Source organism: Fistularia commersonii, chromosome 1 (assembly GCF_037954325.1).
Source record: "Fistularia commersonii isolate RoL2024-O1a breed Wild chromosome 1, RoL_Fcom_v1.0, whole genome shotgun sequence".
Classification (NCBI taxonomy): domain Eukaryota; kingdom Metazoa; phylum Chordata; class Actinopteri; order Syngnathiformes; family Fistulariidae; genus Fistularia; species Fistularia commersonii.
In genome coordinates this window covers 21,351,741-21,376,989 of record NC_141284.1, presented here as the reverse complement: position 1 = coordinate 21,376,989, position 25,249 = coordinate 21,351,741, and the positions used below count along the sequence as shown (strand labels likewise).

The 25,249-nt window shown below is 44.7% G+C and overlaps 1 protein-coding gene across 2 annotated transcripts in view; it reads right to left on the bottom strand.

The window, feature by feature from the left end:
* rps6ka1 (ribosomal protein S6 kinase a, polypeptide 1) overlaps window positions 1–25,249 on the bottom strand; it is a 47,745-nt gene that overhangs the window by 21,538 nt on the left and 958 nt on the right. Inside the window, exons 1-2 of one of the 2 annotated variants that reach the window (XM_086154439.1) lie at window positions 17,827–18,440; window positions 10,088–10,132 (exon numbers count right to left, since the gene is read on the bottom strand). In XM_086154439.1, the coding sequence (XP_086010565.1) occupies window positions 10,088–10,132; window positions 17,827–17,889 (108 nt within the window). In that variant the 5' untranslated portion in view covers window positions 17,890–18,440. Of the gene's footprint in view, window positions 1–10,087; window positions 10,133–17,826; window positions 18,441–25,249 lie in introns of those variants that run through there. The other variant, XM_086154431.1, reaches the window with a different exon arrangement.

Below are 25,249 nucleotides of genomic sequence, written 5' to 3'. Positions count from 1 at the left end.
CTGCCATGTCAGTAGAAAACACAAATATAGAAGAGAGAATTCACACAAGCGTAAATTCTGGACTGTTTCCGTCGTCCATTGAATTCTTCATCAGTGAGATTCTGTGTGAATCGAGACGAGTCTTGTATAAATATTCTGACAAAGATGGATGACGTAAAAGGTCGCTCTTCTTCTCTCTTTTTCCTGTGGTCTTCTCCGAAATGGAAATTCTGTAAAAACAACTTTGAATTTGTTCTCATCCAGAAAGGCGTCCCCTTTCCTTGCGTCTAATTCACCATCCATTGCAACTCCATCCATTTACCGGTCAGTCCCCAATGGGAGGCGGCGACATCGGCTCATCTCTGCCAGGGAGATGAGCCGATGTCAGTGGCACATAACCCTCAGGGAGTCGAAAGGTGACCAGACTGAGGTTCCCTCAGCCTTAAGGACAATTTGTGCTTCCCGTATAAGTTCCATTGGCACGCATTTCAGGTGAATTGATGGCACCGGCAAAGGGAGGGTTCACAACTGAAGTGGAATGCGGCTGAGATACCAGAGCGACCCCCGCCCAATTACAAGGAAAATACTGCCAATTAAATATGGGGTCTAAAATGTCTGGATCAACCAACTTTAAACATCCCACTCAAGTACAATCACGCTGGCTGTGGCGTTCTCGGCTGTGAGTTTATTATTGAAAACATTTCAGTCCCAAACAAATAGGCCACATCCATTCCCACGCCTTGGAGGTTGATATATCAACTATAATTTGGGTGTCAGAGACAAATGAAAAAAGTTCAAGTCTGAATATAACCGGGAAAAAATGTCTCTTGAAAGATTTCTTCAAAACAACCTTCTCCTTATTTGAAATTATATTTGAGATATGAAAAATGTTCACAATTTGATCCTGCGACCCCATGTGCCTCCCAATTGCCCCCTGGGGACAAATAACATTTTTTCTGATTATGATTATTCTGATTCTGCCTATTTAAGAAAAAAAACATAATTCTGATCAATTTCACAAACCTGTTTGTCATTGACATGCTCTGTTGAATAAAGTGAGACATTTTGCGCATCTTGCAGCCACTTCGAGCGCCTGGCATGCCAACCCATTTGGGCAATCCTTCCGCCATCGCCAAAGAAGCGGGCTTGAAGGTAATCAATGACACACCAGGAAATGAAAATCTTCGCTACTGTTCGAAGTGCTGTGATGCTGCCAAATATATAAAAGCAACAAAGGAAGCAGTGGGCCTTTTTTTTGACTACAATGACTAATAAACTCTGTCAACTCTGAGCTGAGCACATAATCCTGCCCGACAGTCATTTCATGTACACGCGTTAACTCAAGAGTCAAGTGAGGACAAAAAGAAAGAAACATAGAGACGGTTAAATCCTAATTTCACCAGGAGAAAGAAACCCAGCATTTTCTCTGCCTGCATGCGGCCATGGGCCATCGATGGCCAGGCAATAAAATATACCGCTTATCAGGCCACGAGGTTCATCTGGCAGCTCTACAGTGAAATGGATGCAGTGGAAACAGGTCTTCACCTTGCTCTACCTCCTCCAATTTTATCATAGATAATAAAGGGCTCAAAAAGCAACAAGGTTGAGTTCAAGAGATCCTTATGTCTGCACATACAATTCACATCAATCAATCTATCCACACACACACACACACCTTCACATACATACACACCATCTTAACATGCATTAATACTGCTGCCCCAATGAGCAATATTCAATGTAAATGTGAATTTTGAAAATTATGACTGGGCCTTACTTCTGTACCCTTACATTTAGTTTATAATGAGGTATATTTCGCTGAATTTTGTGTGTGTGTGTGTGTGTGTGTGTGTGTGTGTGTGTGTGTGTACACGCGGGTGGAGTGTCAGCATGTACGAGACAACAGACTGGAGATGCACCTTGATTTAATTGTATTGCGCAGCACAATAACAAAAAAACTGTCTAAAAATAAGAGACACATAAGGGGAAGTCACATATCTGTGTTTCAAGATTATTCATAAATTATTTTCAACACTTTTTAGGACACATGGACCGTATTTGCGCACGTGTGCTGCTCTAATGGCCAAGTGACTGCATACACGTACACGAGCCACATCTGTGATGTGTCTGTTCCCCTCAGAGTGTGCGCTGCAGTGCTGCAATCAGCGCTTCCCATCACCACAACAGTGTTGAAATTTTGTTTACCACACTGACGCACTGCGTCCAAGTCATAAAATGCGTATACAAAGATGCAAAAAAAAAAAAAAAAAGAAAAAAGGCAAGATGCATTAAAGTTATATGGCTGGATTTGTGGTTTCTGGCAGCAGGAGGAGCAGAAGCACGTCGCCGCCCTGGAATCCGTTCAAATTCCTCCGGGTCGGCCTGTGTGCGATACCACAGCTGAAGACACTCCGCAGCAGCGCTTCAGACGCTGAGACAGGACGGTTAACACATGAAATGCCGGGCCGCATTCTGCGGCCAGAGGAGGTACAATCAGTCAGAAACAGCTCCCTGCCCTGCTCTCCGGTGCAAAGCCCTCCCTCTAACCCCTGCACTGGAATGTAACGTGTTTTTTTTCAAGCAAACCTTGTTAATACAAGCCTTTGCTTGGTGGGATCTTAACCAAGCGGATGAGCATATAGTATGTTACTACCGGCGGCTGGATTTTACACTCCATTTCAAACTTTCTGATAAAAAATAAGTAAAATATAGGTTGAGGTAGAAATTACGGTTCAACAGCCGCTAAGTTGTAATGCTTTGCTTTCTGATGAAAGTTTCATGCTTTTCTTCTCCAGGAGGCCGAAGGAGAATTCACGGCAGCTTTCTGGCCATGCATATCCGACAGCATGTATCTTCAGTGCAGGAAAAAAAAAAAAATTGATTTCTGATCTGCCGGAGGAAGTTAAGGTTGAGTAACTTCCTTTTGCTTATCAACCCTCCAGAACCAGCACAGCACAGTCAACAATCAACAGCATGAGGAAATGGATGTATTTGTCTACCAGGGTAGCAGGGTAAGCGACGGCCAGGGGTTCCAGCTGAGACTTTAGAGACAGACTGTCAAAATGCCTTTTCCAAACGAGAATATTTGAAAGTTCAAACGGTACTCAATCAGAACCAAGGTGAAGATCTACAAAAGCAAGAGTAGAATAGCCAAGTTGCTGCATTTCACAAAAACTGCTTGAGAAGGAGTGGTCAAATCTTTCTGCCAAACAAGACCACAAATGCAGAGCTGTACGAAAAGACCGAATGTAGCAGCGTCATCAGTAGAGATCAGGACAGAGACTGAAGTGGCCGGTGAATGAATGAACCACCATCACATCCCTAGAGTCGCCCTTTATCGGAAACCACAAGAGCAGCGCAGACCTGGACACCAACATGGCACCCGAACACTATGGATGGACCTCCAACATGGATGTCACGCTTTTTATTTAGTAGCCTTTGACCAAAAAAAAACCTACTACAAACAGAAATACCACACTATTAAAAATGAGCTGCATGCAAATATTTCTATACATTTGAATCATTTGAATCTGTTGTAGTAGTTGGAAAGCAGCAGAGTACTGCAAAATAGTTTTCAACAGCTTTACCATAAAACCATGAGTCATACTCTGTGACTTAGGGAGGTAGATTGTAACTGATGGATAGTGACAATAAATCTATTGTTCAAGAGAAAGATGAGAGGGGAAGGAGGAGAAATCAGCTTTGGGTTTGGTTCAAAAGTCCTCCCGATGGACTGGATCCAAAACCATCCAGTCACAATCTAGTAAACGAACAAGTGAAAGCACTCGGGAAATCACTGGCAGCCGGTCACTGACCAAAGCCGGAGGTGGTTTGGGCCACATGTGGCCTCATTATCGTAGCGGCGTAAACATGCGTGTGACCTGCGTCACATTTGACGACCCTTTCGACGTACTCATCAAAGAGTACGGCTGCATTTTATGATTATTTTTTTACAGTATAACCCCACAACATCCTAAAATAACCATGCGGCTCTGACCCAGGATACAGTCACTCTTCTAGGAATTTGAACAGTTTACCTCGTCTTACAGAGCAGTCAGAAGCGGCGTCCTGTCTTCTTAAAAGTAAATCTTGGGGTGACCGTCGTGCTGGCTTTCCCTCACTCGGTCTCACTCGGTCATTCCAAAAATAAGATCCGTCCATAACATCCAAACTTAAAATGGCATTTCCTCTCTAGAATTAAAATGCCAAGGTTTTGTAGGTCGACGAAACACACAATACCGATATGAACCACATGCAATGCTATCCCGCAATTTGTGTCTTCCACGGTAATATACACATACAGTGAAGTGTAATCACCCTGCACATAAAACAGACAAGCGTTTGGAATTTCCAGAATTGATATAATTAATAGGTTTTATATAATTAGGGTGAAATTATCACGGAACAAAGTGAGGTCTGTTTTCTACGCAGTCGAGATGCAGTTAAGATGAATGAGGAGATTTATTTTTTGCATTTTTAATTACAGCTGGAAGGGCATTTTGTTGATGGAGTCAAATCCGAGTCACTCGAGAGGAACATTTGAACCGAATAAGCGATTGGCTGGAGAGAACAAACGACCCCCCTGTTCCTACCCCAAAGTCTGGATGCCCTCAAGGTCTCTATCTGTCAATTTAAGAAGAAAAGTGGCCAAACAAGGTGACTTCTTTCACCTCAGACAAATGAAAGGACTTACTTTGGAGGGAACAGAGGAGGTTTGTCTTTGGATGAAATACTCTTAAATTTGTTAACTCATCTCTCAAAGAGCATGCAGCGGTCAGGAAATAACTCCATTATTTCGAACCAATGTTTTGCTCAAGGGTAAAGACGTACATGTTGGTAGTTGTATTACACCGCTGTGCTAAGATATTCTAACATCTAGAATGCAACGATGTTCCAAAGCTAATGCCGTACCATTATGACCTCCAGACGAGGCTTTAGCTTGAGGTCGAGGAGGTTTGAGCTGCATCCACGTATAGTTGATACGTCCATGTGTTGAGTCACGTGGACGATCGCCTACATATAATCTTCTATTTATCCAGCAGGATTTGCAGGATTTTACATGCACTGATAATAAGAGAATCGAACGGGACGGCTTTGTCTTTCTGCTGCATGTGTGTGTGAGAGAGTGTGGTGAGAGATAATGCCACATAACCCAAGTACTCAACCATGTCTGTAGGGAGAAAAAAGGGAAACTTTCATGCCAACAACATGCATGAGCATGTTCTAATACAAACCTACTAGCAGTACCTTTTGCTCGCTCTAAGCGATCTCAGGCAAAACTGTTCTCAGTTCTACTACCTCAGTGGTGGAACAAACTCCCAGAAGCAACAAGACTCACATCATCTATCTCAACCTTCAAGAAACAGGTAAAAACTGTTCTCTTTCAGGACTTTTTACTGTGCTGATGCCCCAGATGAGGTTAGGCAGCAAGTTAGGCTATGCAGTGTGTGTGTGTGTGTGTACGTTTGTGTATGTCTTTGTCCAAAAAAAAAAAAAAAACTCACTAACCCAAGCTTACTGTTCTTTATATTTCCTGTGCATCGTGTATTTGCAAGTGTATTTACAGTCCCTATGTCCTCTATTGTAAGTCGCTTTGGATAAAAGCGTCTGCCAAATGCAATGTAATGTAATGTAATGTAATGTAATGAGCACAGACCGAAGCTTACGGTTACACAAACGGCTGGGGTTGGAGGGTAGGGGGGTGACTTTCCTGTTTCCCGACTTGTCAGCCCTAAGGTAGCCCAGAGGTCAAGAAGATCTTCATGTATGCCGCAACCACTGCCCACACGCTGTCCCTGCTGGTAAATATTTAATCAGTCCCTGAGATGCTCGACACCAAGCTGCATTGAACTCTCTCGCGGACCGAAACAGGCAGAAAAACACAAAGATACAGCGCAAGATCTCAGAATACACTGATCACCTCCAGGTTTTAGACACAGTCCGCATCTACTTCATATATTGTGCCACTTCCTTTCCTCGCATTTAAGCTCAGTTTCCTTGCAGCTGCCTCTGTTCCACAGTGCTCAGCTACTAGAAGTAGCAAAAGAAAAACATTACCTGCACTTAAGGCTGCAAAAATAAAAACAAAGATGTCTCTAACGCTGACGGAAAATGAATTACCTCTGCCGTCATCCTGCCCTCAGGCTTACAAGGTAGGAGTTTATACTGAAGTGCAACTAAGATATGAGATGACTCTATAAAAGCACACATACTGTATACCGTTCCCTTTCGTGAATAATCATTATCATGTACTTCGCTTCCCCTTGGATTGACAACATGCGTTATAGAAACATACAACAATTCATCCACTCATTGATCCATCAAATATAGGCATCCAACCATTCACATGAGGCCACAATCTTGAAAGTCTCTTGTAAGATTCTGTTTCCCGATTGATATTTAAGATATTGTATAATATTTTCACACATTCTAATCTCTGTTTCATCCTCTCTAAATGGGAGAAAATTACCAGAAGTAGCTGCGTATTGCACAAACTGTTACACTGAAACAACCGGTACTGTTTTTAGGTGATCCAAACTCTGCCACATAATGTCCGGCAGCTTGTTAGACTAATTTAAAATATGTGCAGGGTAAATATTATTATTATGTACTTTTCTTGACCCAATCATATAAGTTTTTTTTTTCTCTTTTAGAGCAGCTTAGCCATCCCTTTTTGGTATAAACTCATTAAAGGTCATGGAAGAAAGATCTCGATCAACTTTTCCTCTTTTTTTTGGGTGAAAGATTAAGTTAGATGTGATGTTATTTGCAAAGAGTGCGGCTCGGACAAATCTGTTAAGTGTGATACATTACTCTCTTGAGACCTTCGCAGTTCTAATAATATAGACCAATACGGCTGTACAGGAGCAAATCAGATTTCGGCAACGGTTCCCGTTTCGTAAGAATCTGATGTCCGGGTACGGCCCCTGCCCCAGGAACCTGTGGGCTGACGCCACAGTTGTCGGTTCCTGTAATTTCCCTACCAAAATTATTGAACGCAATGAAGTTAGTGTTATGTTTCTGCATGTAAACCAATTTCCACACATGCGTGAAAGGCTGTTATCGAACGCCCGGCGCTTATTGACAAGCAGCAGGCTGGTAATATCATCACCCCTGCAGCAAAACACATCAAACCTCTCAGGTGGGAGGGCTGTCATGGCTGATCAGCAGATCTCCGGCTGCTATTCATGGAAAATGCATTGGAAATAGTTATTTCTTTTTTTAAAGCTTTTATCCTTTCAAGAAATATTCACAGAGAGAGATGTGATGAATACGAAAAGACAAAGATAAAATAATTTCGAAAAAATATAAAAAAAATATTCAAATCTACTTCGATTTGGTTCAGTTATTCAAAAGGTTGTTACAATAGTTCAGCAATGCTATTTAAAGTAACCTTCAGATGGCTCCTTCAGAATTGTACATTTATTAAATTTCAATTTTAAAAACTAACGAATGGACGAACGAGTATCTTTGCTCCCGAAGCACAGTGAAATCTGCATCCATGCTGTGCATCTAAAAGACTATTTTCACATGCAAACTCTGCCATATTGTATACAACCACAGCCTGCCTTGCTTGTTCATTTTCCTCCAGAAATCCCAATATGTAACATAAATGACTTCAAAAAGGAATTTAGTTAAATCCCCGTGAAATGTTGTGAACTGCTGATGCCCCAGTGAGTGCTATTATGCCTTGCTGGCAGCTTCTTTATTGACATTTTTTTCCATGAACCAGACAAACAAAATAAAGGCAAAGGGTGGTTAAAAGGTAGAAGAGACAGCTGAGTCAGCTCCATGCCAGGATGCATTTTCTATCACAGCTGCCCTTATTATTTGGTTAATGGCTTAGACAAAGAATGGCAGGAACAATAGTAGAACTACTGGCTGATGGTATGCTCTGTACACAATGTGCGGAGCGAGAGAGGCTGGAAAAGAGAGAGGTTATGAGACAGGAGATGGCTTAACGGTGTCATGATGTTTTTTGCAGAGTACAGACCAAACAAACGGGCACGTTATCTCACCACAGGTCCGGGTTCCTATGCAACCCTGCACCAATCGCCCTTCCATTTCCACTCCTTCCATCAGGTCTGCCGGAGCCAGGTGGCACCCTTGGCTGGAGCAGATACCATCGGGCGCGATCAGATTCCTACCATTACTCTGCATTGATTGTCGTCGCGCCTGGATAAGACTATCCTGCCGGCATGGTGCAGCCGGCTAAAGATCGATCACGATAACCAGGAATCGGCACCTGTTACAAACTGACTACCTCCTTATATTAAAACCATCCTGTGACAATATCTGATAGAGACAAATGTAGAAATAGCCCGCGGCAGTTCATCTCTGCAGCATTCTCTGCGCTGCTATGGCTGCTGGGTGAGGGATGGGGGCCGATGGAGCGCACATTCGCATAATCGGACAAACTTTCACACCCTCCATTAACTTATGCATGGTTTCGGACTGCGGGAAGGAAAGCAGGGAGCCTGTAGAAAACCCACGCAGACATGAGATCATGCAAACTCTGCATAATGCTGAGCTTACTCTTTAAGTTGCAGACTTCAAACTGAGCCTTGCTGGAGTCACAGAGCACTCCCGTCATCTCGGTTATGAAGTGAAAGGTGGTAATCTTAAGGTTTTTTTAGAACAGTCTTAGATCAGTCTATTCCTAGTCTTGGTCTTACGACAATATCAAACTTATTGCAAGTTTTTCAGGCTTTACAGTGACATAACACAATCAGCAGCCAATAGTTGAGCTGCAATAAAGAGGGAAAAAGGAAACCTGGTAGACAAACAATTCCCAGAGCAAAATTAGCGGCAAAGACGGTTGGGGGTACGGATGTACAAGAACGACGTCCAAATCATCCTCAGCAGAGGCTCTGCAAATACCAACTGAAAACATCGCATGGTGGGAAAAAAAAATCTAGCTTTTCCGAATCTTTTCACGCTTTAGATGTTTAGATACACCTTCTGTTTCATGTCAGTCTCAGCCTAGTCTGAGACAAGGCTTAAAACTCTAAAAACTAGTCTTTAGGTGTGAGAGGCTGAACTTTCTTGCTGTGAGTGCCAACCTCCGCATCCAGCGCTCACTCGGCATGACAAAACTGATTCGTCCATCACATTAACCCAGACCTATGAAGTGGATTAGAGGTATTATAATAGAGGCAGACTCTCAATGTCATTAGATAACAAAACGATGGCAGTCCATTTAGCAAATCATCTCCAAATGAATGAAAGAGTGCACCAATGTGTTTGGATCTTAAGGAGAAAGACAGGCAACATGCTTGTTTCTCCAACGGCAACTGTGAACTGTCCTCAGAAATTATATAGTAATGAACCAGAAGAGCTATAAATCATTAAGATGTTCTCCAGTTTTGCATCAAACCTGTGACATGTTTGTGATTTTCCGGCCCGAGCGCCTCTTAAGTACTATCATTATCCACATAGCTTTTATATATTTATCTATTGGATTTTTAGGGCCGTGCTATTTACCACTACACAAACTGAGAACAGGGCAAGAGTGCCGACGGAATTAACTGGAACCCCCTCCACCCACATCCCCCGCTAAAAACCCCTTCAGCACTCCTTCAACGCCAAAGGACATTGTTCTGAGCGGAAAGAAATGTTCCTCTGTGAGAACTGCTCTTCAGACACGGACGAGACAAAAAAAAAAACAAAAACGAAAAAAAAAAAAAAAAACAGAGCTGCAAAGCGGAAGAACATTTCCTTCTCTTCTGCTACACAGCTGAGGATTAATAGGAAATCAGATCAGGGTTCAGGACAGGACAGGACAATAATGTGCTGTGTTCAGTCAAGACTCAAGCATCCCGATCGACTTTGCCGTCTTTACTTGCCATCGTTTGTGCATTTGCAAACTGACACGCAGGCAGGTGAATCCACGCAACATGAGCGAAGCCCGGTTATGTTGGACCGGTAGCCGCGTGCTGCCTTAATGGCAGACTATTCACCTCTCTTTGCCGCCTGATCCCCCCCGCGGGCTGCCAATTCACACGCTGATTGAATAAATCAAGCACACCTTTGGCCTTCTGGCCCTCACGCACATGTACAATCAGAAATACACAGCCGGGGCTTTTGTGGAGATGTAAAAAAAAAATACCTTGACAGCAGACGTGACTCCATCCTCGGTGGTGCTCTGTCCATTCTGTCAAGAGAACAGACGTGAGAAACAGTCAGTGAATGTGAGAAAACACATGTTCCCTATGTGTTTGAATGTATTAAGGGAAAGGGGGGCCGGAGGGTGAGACTAAAGCAAGACTGCGTGGGCGGCAACAGACCGAGGCATCCAGAGCATTGCTCCTTCGCTGGCAGACCTATTAATCTAGGGTTGACACACAAGTGCGCCTCCTTCCCTTCATCTGCCATCCAACGTGCAGGAGGGAAGCCGTCTTGAAAAAGGCTAATTATTGCTATTTGTAAGACAATAGGTGTGTTTGGATTGCTTTTTATTTTTATACCCTTTAAATTATTTGTCACGGTATCGGCCGTGATGTCAAGTCGTATTCCGATTTCCCGTCAATGCTTGCTCTGAACACAGAGCGAGGAATGGGTAAAAATACATCTAGTATTGCTGACTCATGACATCGACACACGCAGAGGATCCAGAGATGTAGAGATCAGGCTATGCCCTCTGCAGAAAAACGGCTGTTCTGTTCCATTTGTGGCACATTGAGGCCAAAAATATGAAAATAATCCAAATAGGATTCACAGCTCAAACAACATACAAGACTCACTGGCTGCAGGGATCAGGTTGTTATAAATTATCATGGGATTATTGAGGTTATTTATTTTGGGGGGGGGGGGGGGGGGGGATTTCCAGACAGACCATAAGATGTTTTTTGTTTATTTGGAAGTGTTTTTTTTCCTAATTTCCTGATGATTGAACGCTGCGGTGTTTGCTTTTCATGGTTCAAAGGGGACCACAAACCAAAGCAGGGATGACATTTTTCCCCATCCTGATAGTGACGGCAGGAAAAAAGTTGAGCTGCAATTCATTCATTCATTAATTTCTTAATTATCTCAACAGCTTATCCTGCAGTAAAGGTAGTGTTGGGGGTCGTGAGTTGATCCTAGCTTGGGCAAGAGGCAGGATTCACCCTCAACATGTCACCAGTCGATAACCGGCCCGCATAAACAGAGACGCAACCATTCACCCTCTCATTCACATGTCTGGACAATACAGGGTCTTCATTGAACGACTTTTTGGAGTGCAAGAGGAAACCGGAGAACATGGAGACTCGACAGGGAGAGGCAACCTGGCGGAATCCAACCAGGGACCTTCTTGCTGCGAGGCGGGAGCGCTGAACACAGGAGGACCACCGTGCCACCCGAAATGTCATTTAAAGTTTTTTTTTGTTTTGTTTGTAACCAGTCATCTTGTTGAACACTGACGAAGATGTGGAGATATCATCCTATTCATCCAAACACTGGCCAGACTAAGAGTTTTAAACACCAAAATAATCCTCTATTTGAGAGGATTCGTCATGAGTAGTAAAGCTTATATATGTAGCATCCCTTTTATTGATACAGTTTTAGAATCATCGACAAAATCAAGACGCATAAAAGAGATAATAAAATAAAGCCATGCTGCCATGTGTGAAAGCTTCATACATATCGCTGCGTTAGAAAGTATCTAAAGGAGTCGAGCGTGCACTGAGATGCCACTGGGGAAAAGAAATCTCACCTCTGGCTTTGAAAATGAGTTTCAGAGACAGAACATAAGAATCGATCCCGTGACCTATGAGGCCACTTTCATGTGAAGGATAGGGGGAGGTCTGCGAGCGGAAAGAGGTAAGAATGAGCTTTTTTAAAATGCGTCTAAAAATTTTAACAAGATAAGGCGGGGGGACAAAATCTACGTCTAGTTTAAATCCGGGCACCTTCGTTTTTGACAGGTCAGAAACCACTTTGTGAAGATCAACTTCTGGACTTCTGTCACTTGGTTCCAGTTCCTTTGCCACTTGTGCCTCTGTGATTTGAAGACAGTCACGTGAACAGCAACCAACTGTCCGAGCGAATCTAGAGGGTCACTAACTCAATGATATGCAGAAAATAGGAAAAAAAATCCTTCAGTGGAATCCATGGGACTCGACCTTTTTTTGCTTGAGTCCAAAATGGACACTACATTTGAGGCTGCTGAGTGAAACAGAATGACTGAATAACTGGCGCTACAGCAACACCGAAAAGCTCTCAAGTTTTCCTTGTGTTTTGGTCAATGGCATGTTTTTGACGCTTTATATGCAACAACCTTCGAGTAAACCTTGCCTATGTTCACAACACATCCGCACGATGTGCGGTGCCTCCAAAAGGTTCGGTATCATCAAGGATAATTTAAGTTAGCTATGAAAGACTCTTCATCGACGCATATAATGACATCTTTTACCGCATATAATGCTGCCAAAAGGAGACTTTGAAAAGGCGTCCCTGCGGACGCCGCATGTCTCCATTTCTAATGCATCTGTGATCATCTTTTGTTCAGAAAAAAGTCCCATATGACTAAAAATAGGGATTGGCACTGACTGGGGGAGGATGAGGTTCTCGCTTGACCACATTATTTCAGCCAACCTTTTAAGCTGTGTTTGACCGTGTATAGAATGATGTCCCTGTGAAAATACACGTGCGATGAAAGACACTGCTATCTAATCTAATCCAATAAGACAACGATTTAAACCTTCCTTTCTTCCACATCTCGCTTTGGTTTTCAACAGGAGGGCGACCAAGAGGTCACTTCCTCAATGGTCTCTTCCGCCTCCCTTCCTGCAGACGTTTGCAAAATAAGACTGGCGGTCGACACACAATGACAAACAGTGGCCTTGAATATCAGACCCAAAACAGAAGAGCTGTACAGTGTGCGATGCTGGGGGAGGCAAACGATGACAAAAGACCAGCTTTGCAAGCTTTTTGCACACTGAAACGAGAGGAGCTTCTCAGCAGGATGGACTCAGACAGGAAAAAACTGTTGCAGAAATGCATTTGTGTCTTCTGTGCACGCGCTTTCTTGTTCTACTAAACCCAGTAGCTACAAAACATCACGGGTTCAAGACATGACACAATTAAGTAAAGCAGTACAGTTTACACTTACGTTTTGGAATCAGCCATCTCAATATCACAAAGGGAATATTCAATGTCTTGTTCTTGCAAAACTTTATAGTCGACACTTCATTCCAATTTCTTGCCTCCTTCCGTTCTTTCAGTATACATAATCTGGTTTTGATCAATCCAACATGGTGATGACCAACACGCAACAAAACCGTCCAAGATTGTGTGTGTTTGTGTGTGTGCGTGTTAATGCAGGCTCAGCAATGTTGTCCCACCGTCACTGTTCAACACATTTCAACCTCATTAGCTGCCACGGCCGATCCAAGCGGCCCAGTTAATGGTGCCCCCCCTCCCCTGGGCTCCGTCAATGAGAGCACAGGCATGCATGCACACACACACACACACACACACACACACACACATACACACACACACACACAACTAGCTATATAAATACGCTGCATGATGAATCAACGAATGAATTAGGGTAATTTGCAATAAAAGGCGCAGTTCTTTATGAGTTGTCCTGCACCAAAACACCTATGGAAAAATAAAAAAAACAATCAAGGGAGTCCAACGGGGGAGAATTTTTAAATGTAAACAGGTTTCCGGACCAATTATATTTACCAGGCTACACACAAGCACTTTTAATTTCCCACAGGATTCACCCATGTGATTATGCAATCAAAGAGCACTACTTCTATATGTGATGGGCTGATAAGTCTGTGTTTTAAACGTCAGATTGCATTGCCGCGTATCCAAGCAACAAAGTAATACAATAACCATCCTTTTGCCTGTCTGCCTAAATTTCCCGGTGTCTTACTGAGTATTACCAGCAGGTCACATTAACAAAGTCCTCCGCAGTTCGCAACCAGAAAACAAACAGCCTCGCTGAAGGTTTGTCATTAACGTCAGCAACACTGAGACGGAGGAAATTATCGTTGGGAAAAAATCCACTTCCATCATGTGTGTCGCTTTTAAAAAGGCAGCGGGATTCTTACTGAATGACTCCACAATCGGTCTTCAAACTAGGTGCTTCTAGCTGAGCCAGCTGTATTGACCCTTCTCTTTGCGTTGGATGTGAGAACCGCGAGAAAGCCATTTTTAGTTCAAAACAATGGAGGCCCCGTGTTGAGGCAGTTCAATAGAACTCAAAGAGGAGGCAAAACCCACAATGGCGGCTTTACTCAATGGAAAAATCTGAAAACCAGAATTTTGTCTGGCTAAGGGTTGAGCCGCGCTCCATGGCGACGATGATAGACAGCCGCTTCACCGATTCACCTGTCGCCCTGTTTTGTGAGCTCTTCGGACGACTTCCAAGTGGTGCAATGTTACAAGCCATCGGGAAGTCAAGGTTAAAGTGACGGATGTTGGAAAAAATCTGAGGCTTGCCCGCACCAGCACGCAGAAGTACGATCTACTACAGCCTGATCTGCTCTACGCTGCTCAGCTACACTACACACAAGTGTGTACTTTGTAAAATGTTTCACGGAAGTCAACTTGCTGACAGTCTGGGCTTTCCTTTCCTGTTTTACAATGATCTAGATGACTAAAATGAAAAATAATTATCATTCCTAATGTCAATTTAGTGTTGTTAAGTGCTACACATTACATTAACATTGCCCATTTCCAAAGTTGCATGATTTGTCGATAAAATCGCATACTGTGCCATACCTGCGGCAATGACAAACAGTATATCCAGCACACTCACAAAAATGCTAAAAGTTGTATGCATTCAGTTATTTCCTTCAACCTCATAATTCGCCATGTGTGCAAATGGATCAATCTCGAATCCAATTTTGGCGCCACGCTCTGTGAGAAATCAGGGATGGGCGATTTCTTGAGGTTTTTTTTTTCCCCTGACAGTCCGCTGCCGATACACGCACACCATGCGCGTTCTGCGCGAGCACCATTGAAATCGCTCTTCGACAACGGCGTCTCTCACTGCTTCTCCCAGCAGTGGCATTTGACTGAAGCTTCATGGCTCTCCGTATCGGGTTAAACCAGATATTCTTAAAACAGGGGCAGACAACCGCTAATGCATTTGTTCCTGTAACGAATAGGACATCAGGGCGGGATCCGAACGCAGCAGGAATCTCATCTTCACGAGCACCATTTAAAAAAAAAAAAAAAAGGGGGTTGTTCACCTTCTGTGGCCAGTTATCAGTCTCAGGGCCGTGTTATCACATGTCTGCGCTGCTGTCCTGCTCAGGTGTTCCACAGGTCACACCCAGATTAGCTGCTGCTAAACCTCCACTCAAGATAAAGGTCTGAGTACGAGCAGTACCTCGGCGTGCTCGCTCACTTACAAAAGCACTCGTATCTGCAGTGTTCACCACGCCTCCATCACAAACACGGCATACATTCCATTTATTAACCCTGTTCTCTCTCGCGTACAACGGATTACATAATAATCAGGGAAGTAGTTTGAGCTCTGCCAGGTTTCTTTCCACGGTCTTCACCATCTGGGCCTGCACCACCCTGCTCAATAAATCCAGGCTGCTTCACGCCGACACAGAACTTAATTCTCATTATGAGATTAAAACATGCTCACAAAGGCCCAGACACTTGGGTTCTAGACCTGGAAATGGGAGGAACGGAGAAAAAGGCCGATACACAGTAGAACGTTTGACCACGGCGGGATTCAGATCTTCAAGGACCTCGAACAACCTGGCAATGCCCCGCGGTCGCCGCAGTCGGTGCTGAGTCATCTGAGATGGATGATTCACATGGGATCGGCTAATCCAGATATGATTTCACGGTAAATGAAGAAGGAATCAGCAAATTCATCTTTGCTAGCCCTCCCTTCCTGCACGCGTTCGTTTACGGCAGCGTCAGGAGCAAAGATGGCTCCGCCGCTCTCTCTCGAACACCTCCTCTGCTTCCGCACGCAAACACCAAAAGGACGGTGCGGACGAAAACTAACGATGCTATCATTCAGTAATTCTGCGGCTGCAAATATAAGGAACGCTTTCCCACCTTGCAGATTCAACACTTTACACTGGATCCCGTTAACTCATTGGCACGGCGATGGCAGAAGGAGCCGGAGATCGGCCCTCCGACCTTCTGATAGAAACACAACGTGCCGAGCCCACAGCCGCCCAGCGGCCCACAGTTCCCCCCCACAGAGGGCTGGGATACACACAATCAAATATCATCGGACAGCGACATCACGAAGAATGACGAAACTTGATTTACAGTGAATGAACTGGCAATTTATCATCTTTCAAAAAATGTAATAAATAAAAACCCAATTGAATGAAACTCTTTCTGTTATATGGATCTTGCCCTGCCCTCCCCTCGCAAGGCCAGGCGACCGTATTCGCACTTTCTGACCAATCAATCTTAGCCTTGAGCGCCGTCATCATCATCATCATCATCATCATCGGGGAACTGGTGAGCGCCACGGCCGTTGGACGGGCGTCAGAGACAAATGGCCTGGATCCCACCCTGGGCTGCAGCAGGGAAGGACTGACAGCCACGTTGAGGCTGCGTTTTCCTCTCACAATAAATAACCTGCTGTACACAGAAGTGCTATCTGTGGATCTTTGTTTTTTTTTTTTTTATAACAGAAATTACCGAACACTCTTCGCGGGATCACGCGCCATCTGGTCCGTTGCGATAAAAACCACAGTGGGCTCACTTGCTGCGAAACACCGTAAACGGTCCAAGCTTGGGGGGGGATCATCCACGTTGACAATGAGAAGGTACTGAGGCTGAATGAGCGCAGCCTGGTCTCCATGGCAATGAGAGTACAACTAGAGGCCACATCACCTCAAGATTCATCTGTTTGGAGGGTCATGAATCATCTCTGCACTCTTGATGATCAAATTCACATTCTGAGAGCTGTAGTCAACTCAGTCGTATCATGCAAGCCGTTTTATTACTTCCCTTCCGCCACCTCACCCACTGGCCTTTAGAATATCACTCGAGATGATGGGGGGGCTAGAAAGAGGGTTTGTTTATTAATTTATTGAGTTAATTTGATCGAAGACATGGTGTAACTTTTGAAGATGGGGGCCATTCATCACAGGGATCGGACACCGAGCGTGCAGCTTTCACATGCATAATGCAAGGGAGCCGATGGCTGCAGCCGGCCCAGTGTGTGGATATGAAAAAGAAAAAATGGGGGGGGGGGGGGGGGGGGGGGGGGCTCGGGGCAACAGGTTGCCTCCATGCAGATCCCTGACTGAACAGGTGGTCGCGGTTTTGCACTGGAGGTCACACATTTCCTTCATTTAATACAATTAAAATCCTGATTTAAACACCTCGGTCTTTCATACAATGGAAGAACCCCGGGCTCCACCGTGCCCCAACTGCGCACGGTGCACTCCTGGCCCAACTGTGGCCCAACTATTTCCTATTTCATATTTCTCCCCTGACACACATTCTGGACATGTTTATACATACATTTGCAGCTCAGCAGCTGACAGACTGCAGACTGTGGCTCCTAAAAGAGGGCTGGTAATCCCAAGGAAAAGGTGGTGAACTTCTAATCCCGCACACTTTCCTTCCTTCTTTCCTTCCTCCCCTCGGAGTTGACGTAAGAAAAGAAAATAATAATAAAAAAAAGGCAGGATTCCTAAAACTTCACTAAAATAAAAGGAAGCCGAGAGCCGGCCGCTGATTGGCTGAGCGGAGGCCCCGGCGCCGCAATGATTGCCTGCATCCGCGTCCGGACCGTCACTTTACGCACGGTGCATTATCGACCCGCGATCAGTTCAGCAATCGATCAGTGTGATTTTTTTTGTTTTTTTTTTTTGGGGAGAAAACATTTTCTCTTTTCCCACTTCCCATTACCTCGGTTTCGAGCTGCACCAGCTCCATGGTGGGCCACGGCTCCGCGATCTGTGCGAGAGGCATGCTGGCGGGGGAGGGGTGGCGGCGGCACCGGGGCCGGGGAGGGGGTCCTCGCTTCTCGGTGAAATTCGGTCTCCGGTCCTCGGATGGAGCGGATCTTCTCGGCGCTTGTCTCTGCCGGAAGGACGGGACGCGCAGCCGGGAGGGAAGCTTCGTGCGCGGACGGGTAATCCCTTAGTCTGTGGCCGGAAAACACGCGGGGAAAGTGGTAATCCGGCTGGAAACACCATGAACACGCTCGCTCCTCCAGGTGAGAGCCTCGGCTGCTCGGCTCTTCTGACAGCGGAAGAGGAGAGCGGTCGGGTCCCACCTCCTCTTGCAAGGCTCTGCTCTGCAACCCTCGTTAATGAGCCAAAGTTCCCGCTGTCCTTACAATCGGCGTCGCGTCGGATCCACGTAGTCCTCCCAGTGTGTGTGTGACCGTGCGTCAGGTTCCCCACAAGTGCGATCGATGCGTGCAGGGATCAGTGTAGTAGGTTCCGGGCAGCTTCCAACTCGAGCTGCCATTGGCGGACTCCAGGAAGGTTTTCAACCCCTCCACCCCACCCCACTCCACGCCGCTGCAGCCGCGCCACCGTCCGGCTCACGCACGAACTGCAAATACGTCATGCAGATGGAGCCTTGCATCAATGGACGGCCTGCTTTTTCCTCCCCCCCTCCACGGTTGTGTGCAGCAGGTGCATGTCCAACCTCCACGCCTGTCATCACCAGCTGACACTTTATGTTTCCTGACGTCTCTAAAATGCCCCCCCCCCCACACACACATACACACACAAACACACACATCACATCCTCTGGGTCTCAAAACACACTGCTGGAAAAATACATCACACACAACGCATGCATTACGTTAACTACGGAGAATAGCAAATAAGGGGAGTTGCATTTAAGTTGTGACCAGTGCCGTGTGTGTGTGTGTGTGTGTGTGTGTGTGTGTGTGTGTGTGTGTGTGTGTGTGTGTGTGTGTGTGTGCGCGCGTCAAGTGGACGCGTCCGTCTTTTCATTGACAACAGCCCTCTCAACGTACCCTTCCTCCCTCAACACTTCTCTGCTTTATTCAGAGCTAAGTGCATTTTGCTCTCCAACACGTTTTGTTACTAATGGCAACTGGGAAGCATCAAATTACATCACCAAACATTGCATACAATTTTGATTCACATTAAAATGAGGGTGGGTGGGGCAATTGTAGGGAACAAAAGTGAGGGACCACTCCAGTAGACAATTGATGACACGTTTCATTGATGAATCCTATTCGGCGAGCAAAATCGCCAATGGCGGCGAGGAAGATGGCGGTCAATCGTGATTGAAAGTGGAGAGCGAAACAAGCAGCGTCCTGCGCAATCACACGCCGCCCGCTCAACATCTGTGACACTTGAACTTTATGTTGCAGGCCGTTGGCAATAAACTTGCCCACCTGACGCTCAGGTTTGGTCGCCCACGGCCCATTTTGGACGATTTGCCGCAGAACGTGCCGCGGACATCATCGCCAATAATGAAATGTCAGCTGTTAGCTTTTAATCCCCTTTTCTGCCATCGCAAGGTGCGGCTTGTGAAGACGGTTGACGTAACAGTGGAAGTAACCGTCACGTTCACCGCCGGTGATGAATAAGCAGCAAACACTTCACGAGGCTGCACTGGCCTTTGTCATATTGTGTTGCCATATTAATGATTGTTTTCTGTCTTCCACTGCACTTATCCTGTATTATTGTTGTATTGCGCTGTAAAACATCCCCTCTTTCCTTTACCTCCCATATCCATTATGTATCCGACCAAAGCTGTTTCCGTCGCTCCTGCGAGGATTGATGGTGAATATATATCACATTTTATAGCTCCTGCCTTGTGATATAAGGGACTGACCGTTCTCAGTCTGAACATTCCTGTGACTGTAACGTGGGAGAGTGGCAGACGATGAGCGGGGTGAAAAGTCATGTCAAGATGTCCAACGGCACGAAGCGTTTTTAACTCAGATCTTTGCAGACGGTCCTGCAGCAGCACCCGGGGAGATCCGGTGAACGTAATGTCTATCGTCACCAACGCGGAGTGACACAGCCACTGTCGGTGTCTGCAGGGAGCCTTTTCTCCTTATGACAATCCACGTGACACTGATGACTCAGAGACCGGCGGGAAATCAGGGACAGAGACACCGGAGAGACACACAACCCCCATCATCGGCCTGACATGAAGCATTATGGCTAATATGACTCCGTCTTACTGGCCTTACATTTACAGTGGACCAAAATTGCACCCTGGGCTGCTGTTATATTGACTTAGCATGCAATTGGTTGTGTGTGTGTGAGTGTACGTGTATGTGTATATGTGTATGATTATATGTCTGTGTGTGTGTGTGTGGATGAGGGTCTACAGAAGATTAACAGTTGTCTAGTTATCTTTATGCATTTAAGAAGCCACATGAAAATGAGCTAGAGTAAAGAGGTTGGTACCAATAAATACATTGTGTCTGATTCAATTTTCAATTTTTTTCTGTTTGATAAGCGCCCCGTGTGCAGAGGGTAAATCAATAAATCTTGCATAAGCATGTCCCTCCTCTAAAATAAATAACGGTGCCATTAATATGCAAAAACATGCATGCTGAAAATAATGGGGCCAAGTAGGCTGTGCTCAATTAGCATTTCAAAAATGCATCTGTTTATTTATAACCATCGCTTTTCTTGTGATCCATTGATATTTACTATCTTTAACAGACATATGTATCCGTAACATGTACATTATCCACTCCTTGAGCGCTCACTTTGCTGCAGCCTAGTGTCCGACTATCACAGTATACAATATAAAGTATCCAACATGGATTGGCTGAAGCTACAAGTCCCATTGTAAGCTCAGCAGTGAAGCACCTACTGAAGGAGCTCCTCTTGGAGCCCATCGAGTTCGGATGGAGAAGAAGCAGGTGTGCAAACAACGCCTCTATCCTGCAACAACAACTCTATCCTGCAGGAGCGAGACCATTCTGGCGCCCAGGCTTTGTTTTGCTCTATCCTCAACCATATGGTGTGATACATCAACAAAGAAACACTCCGTCCATCAATTCAGATTGAAGAAAAAACAATGGAACACAAGGCTGATCCCATGCAGGAGGTGATCTGCCTTGAGAGATGAAGTCCGGGGTCTGACTGACCACTGACAATACTCTCCTTCTCTCCGGAATGGATAAGTAATGATGAATTGTGCCATCCTAATTAAAAAAGGCAGTTACAGAGTCTTCCTGCGCTGACTCAAAAAAAAAGTGCTCAGAAACAGGATGAGACTGTTAAAATATTGGGTCCACAGTGAAAAGGACCCTCCACTTAGGACACATAGTCTGCAACAAATTTGAAATCAAATACCACAGGACTCACTTTATAAATAATGTTCCCTTTCAGATAAATATTTTGGGGCTATAAAAAACTAAGACAACCTGATTCTGTAACAAAACATATTACATTAACTCACAGAACAGCTACCAGACATCCACATCCTGCAAACACAGAGTGCACAAGCACCGCACCTTAGGATTTACTGGACACAAAAAGCATTTCTGCTATTGCATACCTCAAATGCATTCCCAAGATACATACAATTATGGGATGGATATTCTTTGTGAAGTGTATCTCCTACTCTTGATTATAGGATTCATGGTGGAAAAGTGAGACAGTGGAGTCTGAACCCATCTGTCCCGATACCGATACATATTGTGACATCTTCAATTTCGCACAGATCGAACCCCAGCTAGGCCCGATATTTCATTACGCACTCACTCGTCACCGACGCCATCGGTCCTGTGCACAGGGTTGAGGGAGGGCTGGAACCGGAGGGTCGACCATAGAGACGGTCACACTTAACGGGACAACTCAGACTGCACACACACACACACACACACACACAAACACACACGAGCCACTCGTATGAGTTCAAGAAGTACAATACGGTTGTTGCGTGCAGACAACTGAGACAAGCTAATGCTGGGCTGACTTTTAATAATTTTCACAGTTGCAGACTTGAAACTTAAAGTTGGAAGGAATTCTGAAGTCTTACTGGAGTCGCAGTGCGCTCCTGTCATCTCAGTCATTAAGTGTTAGGTGTTAATCTTAGCAATCATAGGTCAGTCTTTTCCTAGTCTTGGGCTTATGACCATATCAAACACATCTGACATCCCAGGTTTTCCAGTTTTTCCAGTGATGTGACACAATCAACAACCAATAAATGAGCTCCAACAAAAACGTGAAAAGGAAACCTGGTAGACAAATAATCACCAGTTCGATATTAGTGACAGAGACGGTATTTCTTGCTGTAAGGATGAACCGGAACGAAGGACATGAGCTGTGAGCAGACCAGCCCGGCTTGGACAATGTCAATTCTGCACTGAGTTGAAAAGAAAGAGAGATGGACTGAAATTGTAGAGGCTCTGAAAAAACATTGCATGGTAGGACAAAGATATTTTCCATCTTAAGGTGTATGGGTGGCGTGGCATACACACGATGTATGACACCATGGAATGGTCTCGGCTTATACTGCACTTGCAGTAGATTGCTTTCACACTGATATCATGATATCGTGTCGTCCAAGGACATTTTAGATTGGAGGAGCTGAGAATCAAATTGCTGGCCTTCCGACAGGACAAGACTCACTCTGCCAGCTAAGCTGCAGCAGCTTTCCACTGCAAAGTGTTGATGAAAGTATGTGAAACTCCTGTGATGTATTTGTTGCGTTTAGTATAGTATAAAAGTTTGTTTGCCGGAGCTAGTTTTCATAACAAGGATGACAGACAGAGTTCATTCCAGAGGTTTCATTGTTTGCTGCTACATTGTGAAAAGGAAAAAGACGGGGCATTCAAACGAGTTCAGGGAGGAGTCAAAGGTAAAGACAGCGATAAAACGAAGCGCTTGGACGGAGCCGGGATCCCCGAAGGCCTCATCTCCATGATGAATCTAATACGCAGTGTGTTGATTCTTAGTCTGTGAGAATCAACACCATCTTCAAGGTGATTTAATGGACGTGAAGGTGATGGTCTCAAGGTTAGAAATCACAATGATGAACAGAGAGGGTTATTGTATTTCAAACATTAGCAGTTCCACCATTTGTCAATTGGATGGAGAAAAAGCAAAGGCAGAGCAGATGTACGATTTCATGTTGCCGGTGGATTCTGGCGGTCCTGTGTGGAGGAGCCCAGCGCAGGCTGAAGTTAGAAATGTCAGGGGCTTGATTATGTGTATGTAAGCAGAGTGACATGCTGGAACCTGAGTTTGTATCTCAGGTATTCTGGGCTGGGCAGGATCTCACCGCAAGCAGAAGGTGTTTTTCTTTTTTTTTTTATTACAATACAAGCAACAAAAGTCAACCTTACAGCTTCAAAGATAATGAAATTTACAAAATAAAGGGAATGCAGGCAAAAACATGGATTCCTGACACTCCATGCACAAGTATGAAATAATTAAAAGCTTAAAAGTTTAAAAAGGTTAAAAAGGACAAACAGTCTATGATACAGGGGTGAGCCTGCCCTCCAACCAAACGCCAGGAATGCAACAAAAAAAAAAGCCAGGGGAGAAACTTTCTTCGTCATCACTGCTCCAAATAGATGACCGAACTTGTAGAATCTGTCGTAGTTTCCATCTGGCTTTACGTGCATCGTGCCGATGCAGGGTTGGTGTGCTGCACCCGGGTGAGTGGGAGCGCAGGGCGCTCAGGCGTCACTGGACAGGAATTTTGCAGCTCAATTAATTTTACCTGAGAGCGGCTTGAGTGACTCATTGGCACCCGGTTATTTTCCGTGCCTTTCCTACGATCCCGGCACGTTCCCTCTTGCATAACATCAGACAGCTTCAGCTCTCCCGCTCAATTCACGTTTCTCAGAAAACAAAATATTACACTCTTGCTGAGTAAATGATGTTTCTAGGTTTGAAAATGACAGAAATGTGTACTAAGCGCTTTCCAAGTCTGACTCATTCAGGAAAACCAATATATCTTCTGATCATTATACATATCCCCAACAACACAAAAATCCAACAAACAAAACAAAAATCTCATGTCGTTATATGACTTAACTTGTATTAATCAAAAAGAGCCATATTCTACTGTTATAGATAGATAGATAGATAGATAGATAGATAGATAGATAGATAGATAGATAGATAGATAGATAGATAGATAGATAGATAGATAGATAGATAGATAGATAGATAGATAGATAGATAGATAGATAGAAAATTAAATCAATGAAGGAATTTGATTTTGTAATTAGTTAAATGATCTTCTGATACTTCTAGTGTGGCATTTTTCACAAACCTCTCCCAAACACTTTGGTGAGTTCAAGTTTGTTTCTTATAGCATTTAATGGCGGTTTCCTTCATTGTTTACTGATTTCCTCCATCGATGCTTTAATAACAAAGCAAAAGAAGCAAAAGAATTATACTGTATATTTGAGAATAGAAATAGGACTTACATTAAGAAACTGAATGTATTAAAAATATGCATATATAGAATTAAAATGATACAGGTTTTGAATAGTACATGTTTAATCTTGCTGCCAATGTCTTCTGGGTGAAAGAGTCGTCCATGTGACGGCAGGTTCCCGGCAGCCCAGTGCAGATGTGAGCCTCACATCTGACTCGCCCCTGTGCCGCTGACCCCTTGGCGCTCCATTCGCCGCACGCGCCGCTCCAAAGGGAGCAACAGCAGGGGGTGCCAGATATCAGAGGGCAGCTGCCCGAGGCCTCTCCGCCAGCTTTGCCATTTACTCAGAGGGAACTTTCAGTCGTGAGCCGCTTTGAAGCCAACCCTATTCACTCCCTCCATGTATGGGTTTATTTACTGACTGCATCGGCTGGAGAGACTCTCTGCAAGCCCTCTCTCTCTCTCTCTCACACACACACACACACGCACACATACATACGCATACACGCACACATCATGTTATACCTTCACTTCAAAATAGGTTCTTTATTCTAAGCAACCTGTACAAATGTATGTGTGTGTATGTGCATATGTACCTGTATATTTTATATTCTGCACTCTTTTGAAACTAATCGAAAGGAAAAATACTGGAAGGAATTAGAGATAACCTTAATAATTGCTGTGTCTCTGGTGTTCTTTCTCTTCCTGCCAGTACGGGGTTTTCTTCACTAAATCAGCAAAGGTAACGCCGTCTCGCATACGAGACCCTCGCTAATGCTAATGCTATCTCCAGCAAGCTGTCTATAATTGATCCATAAAAACAATCACATTTCTGTTAAGGTTAGGCTCATGTTCAGAGCGAACGGCTGGCCGTGGCCGGAGCTTTGGTTTCACTGATTCCCGGGTCATACGCGTAATTTCTCTCGGTCTCCCACGCCATCCCTAACCAGTCGCGTCCTTCGCCTGTCGTCAGTGTTTG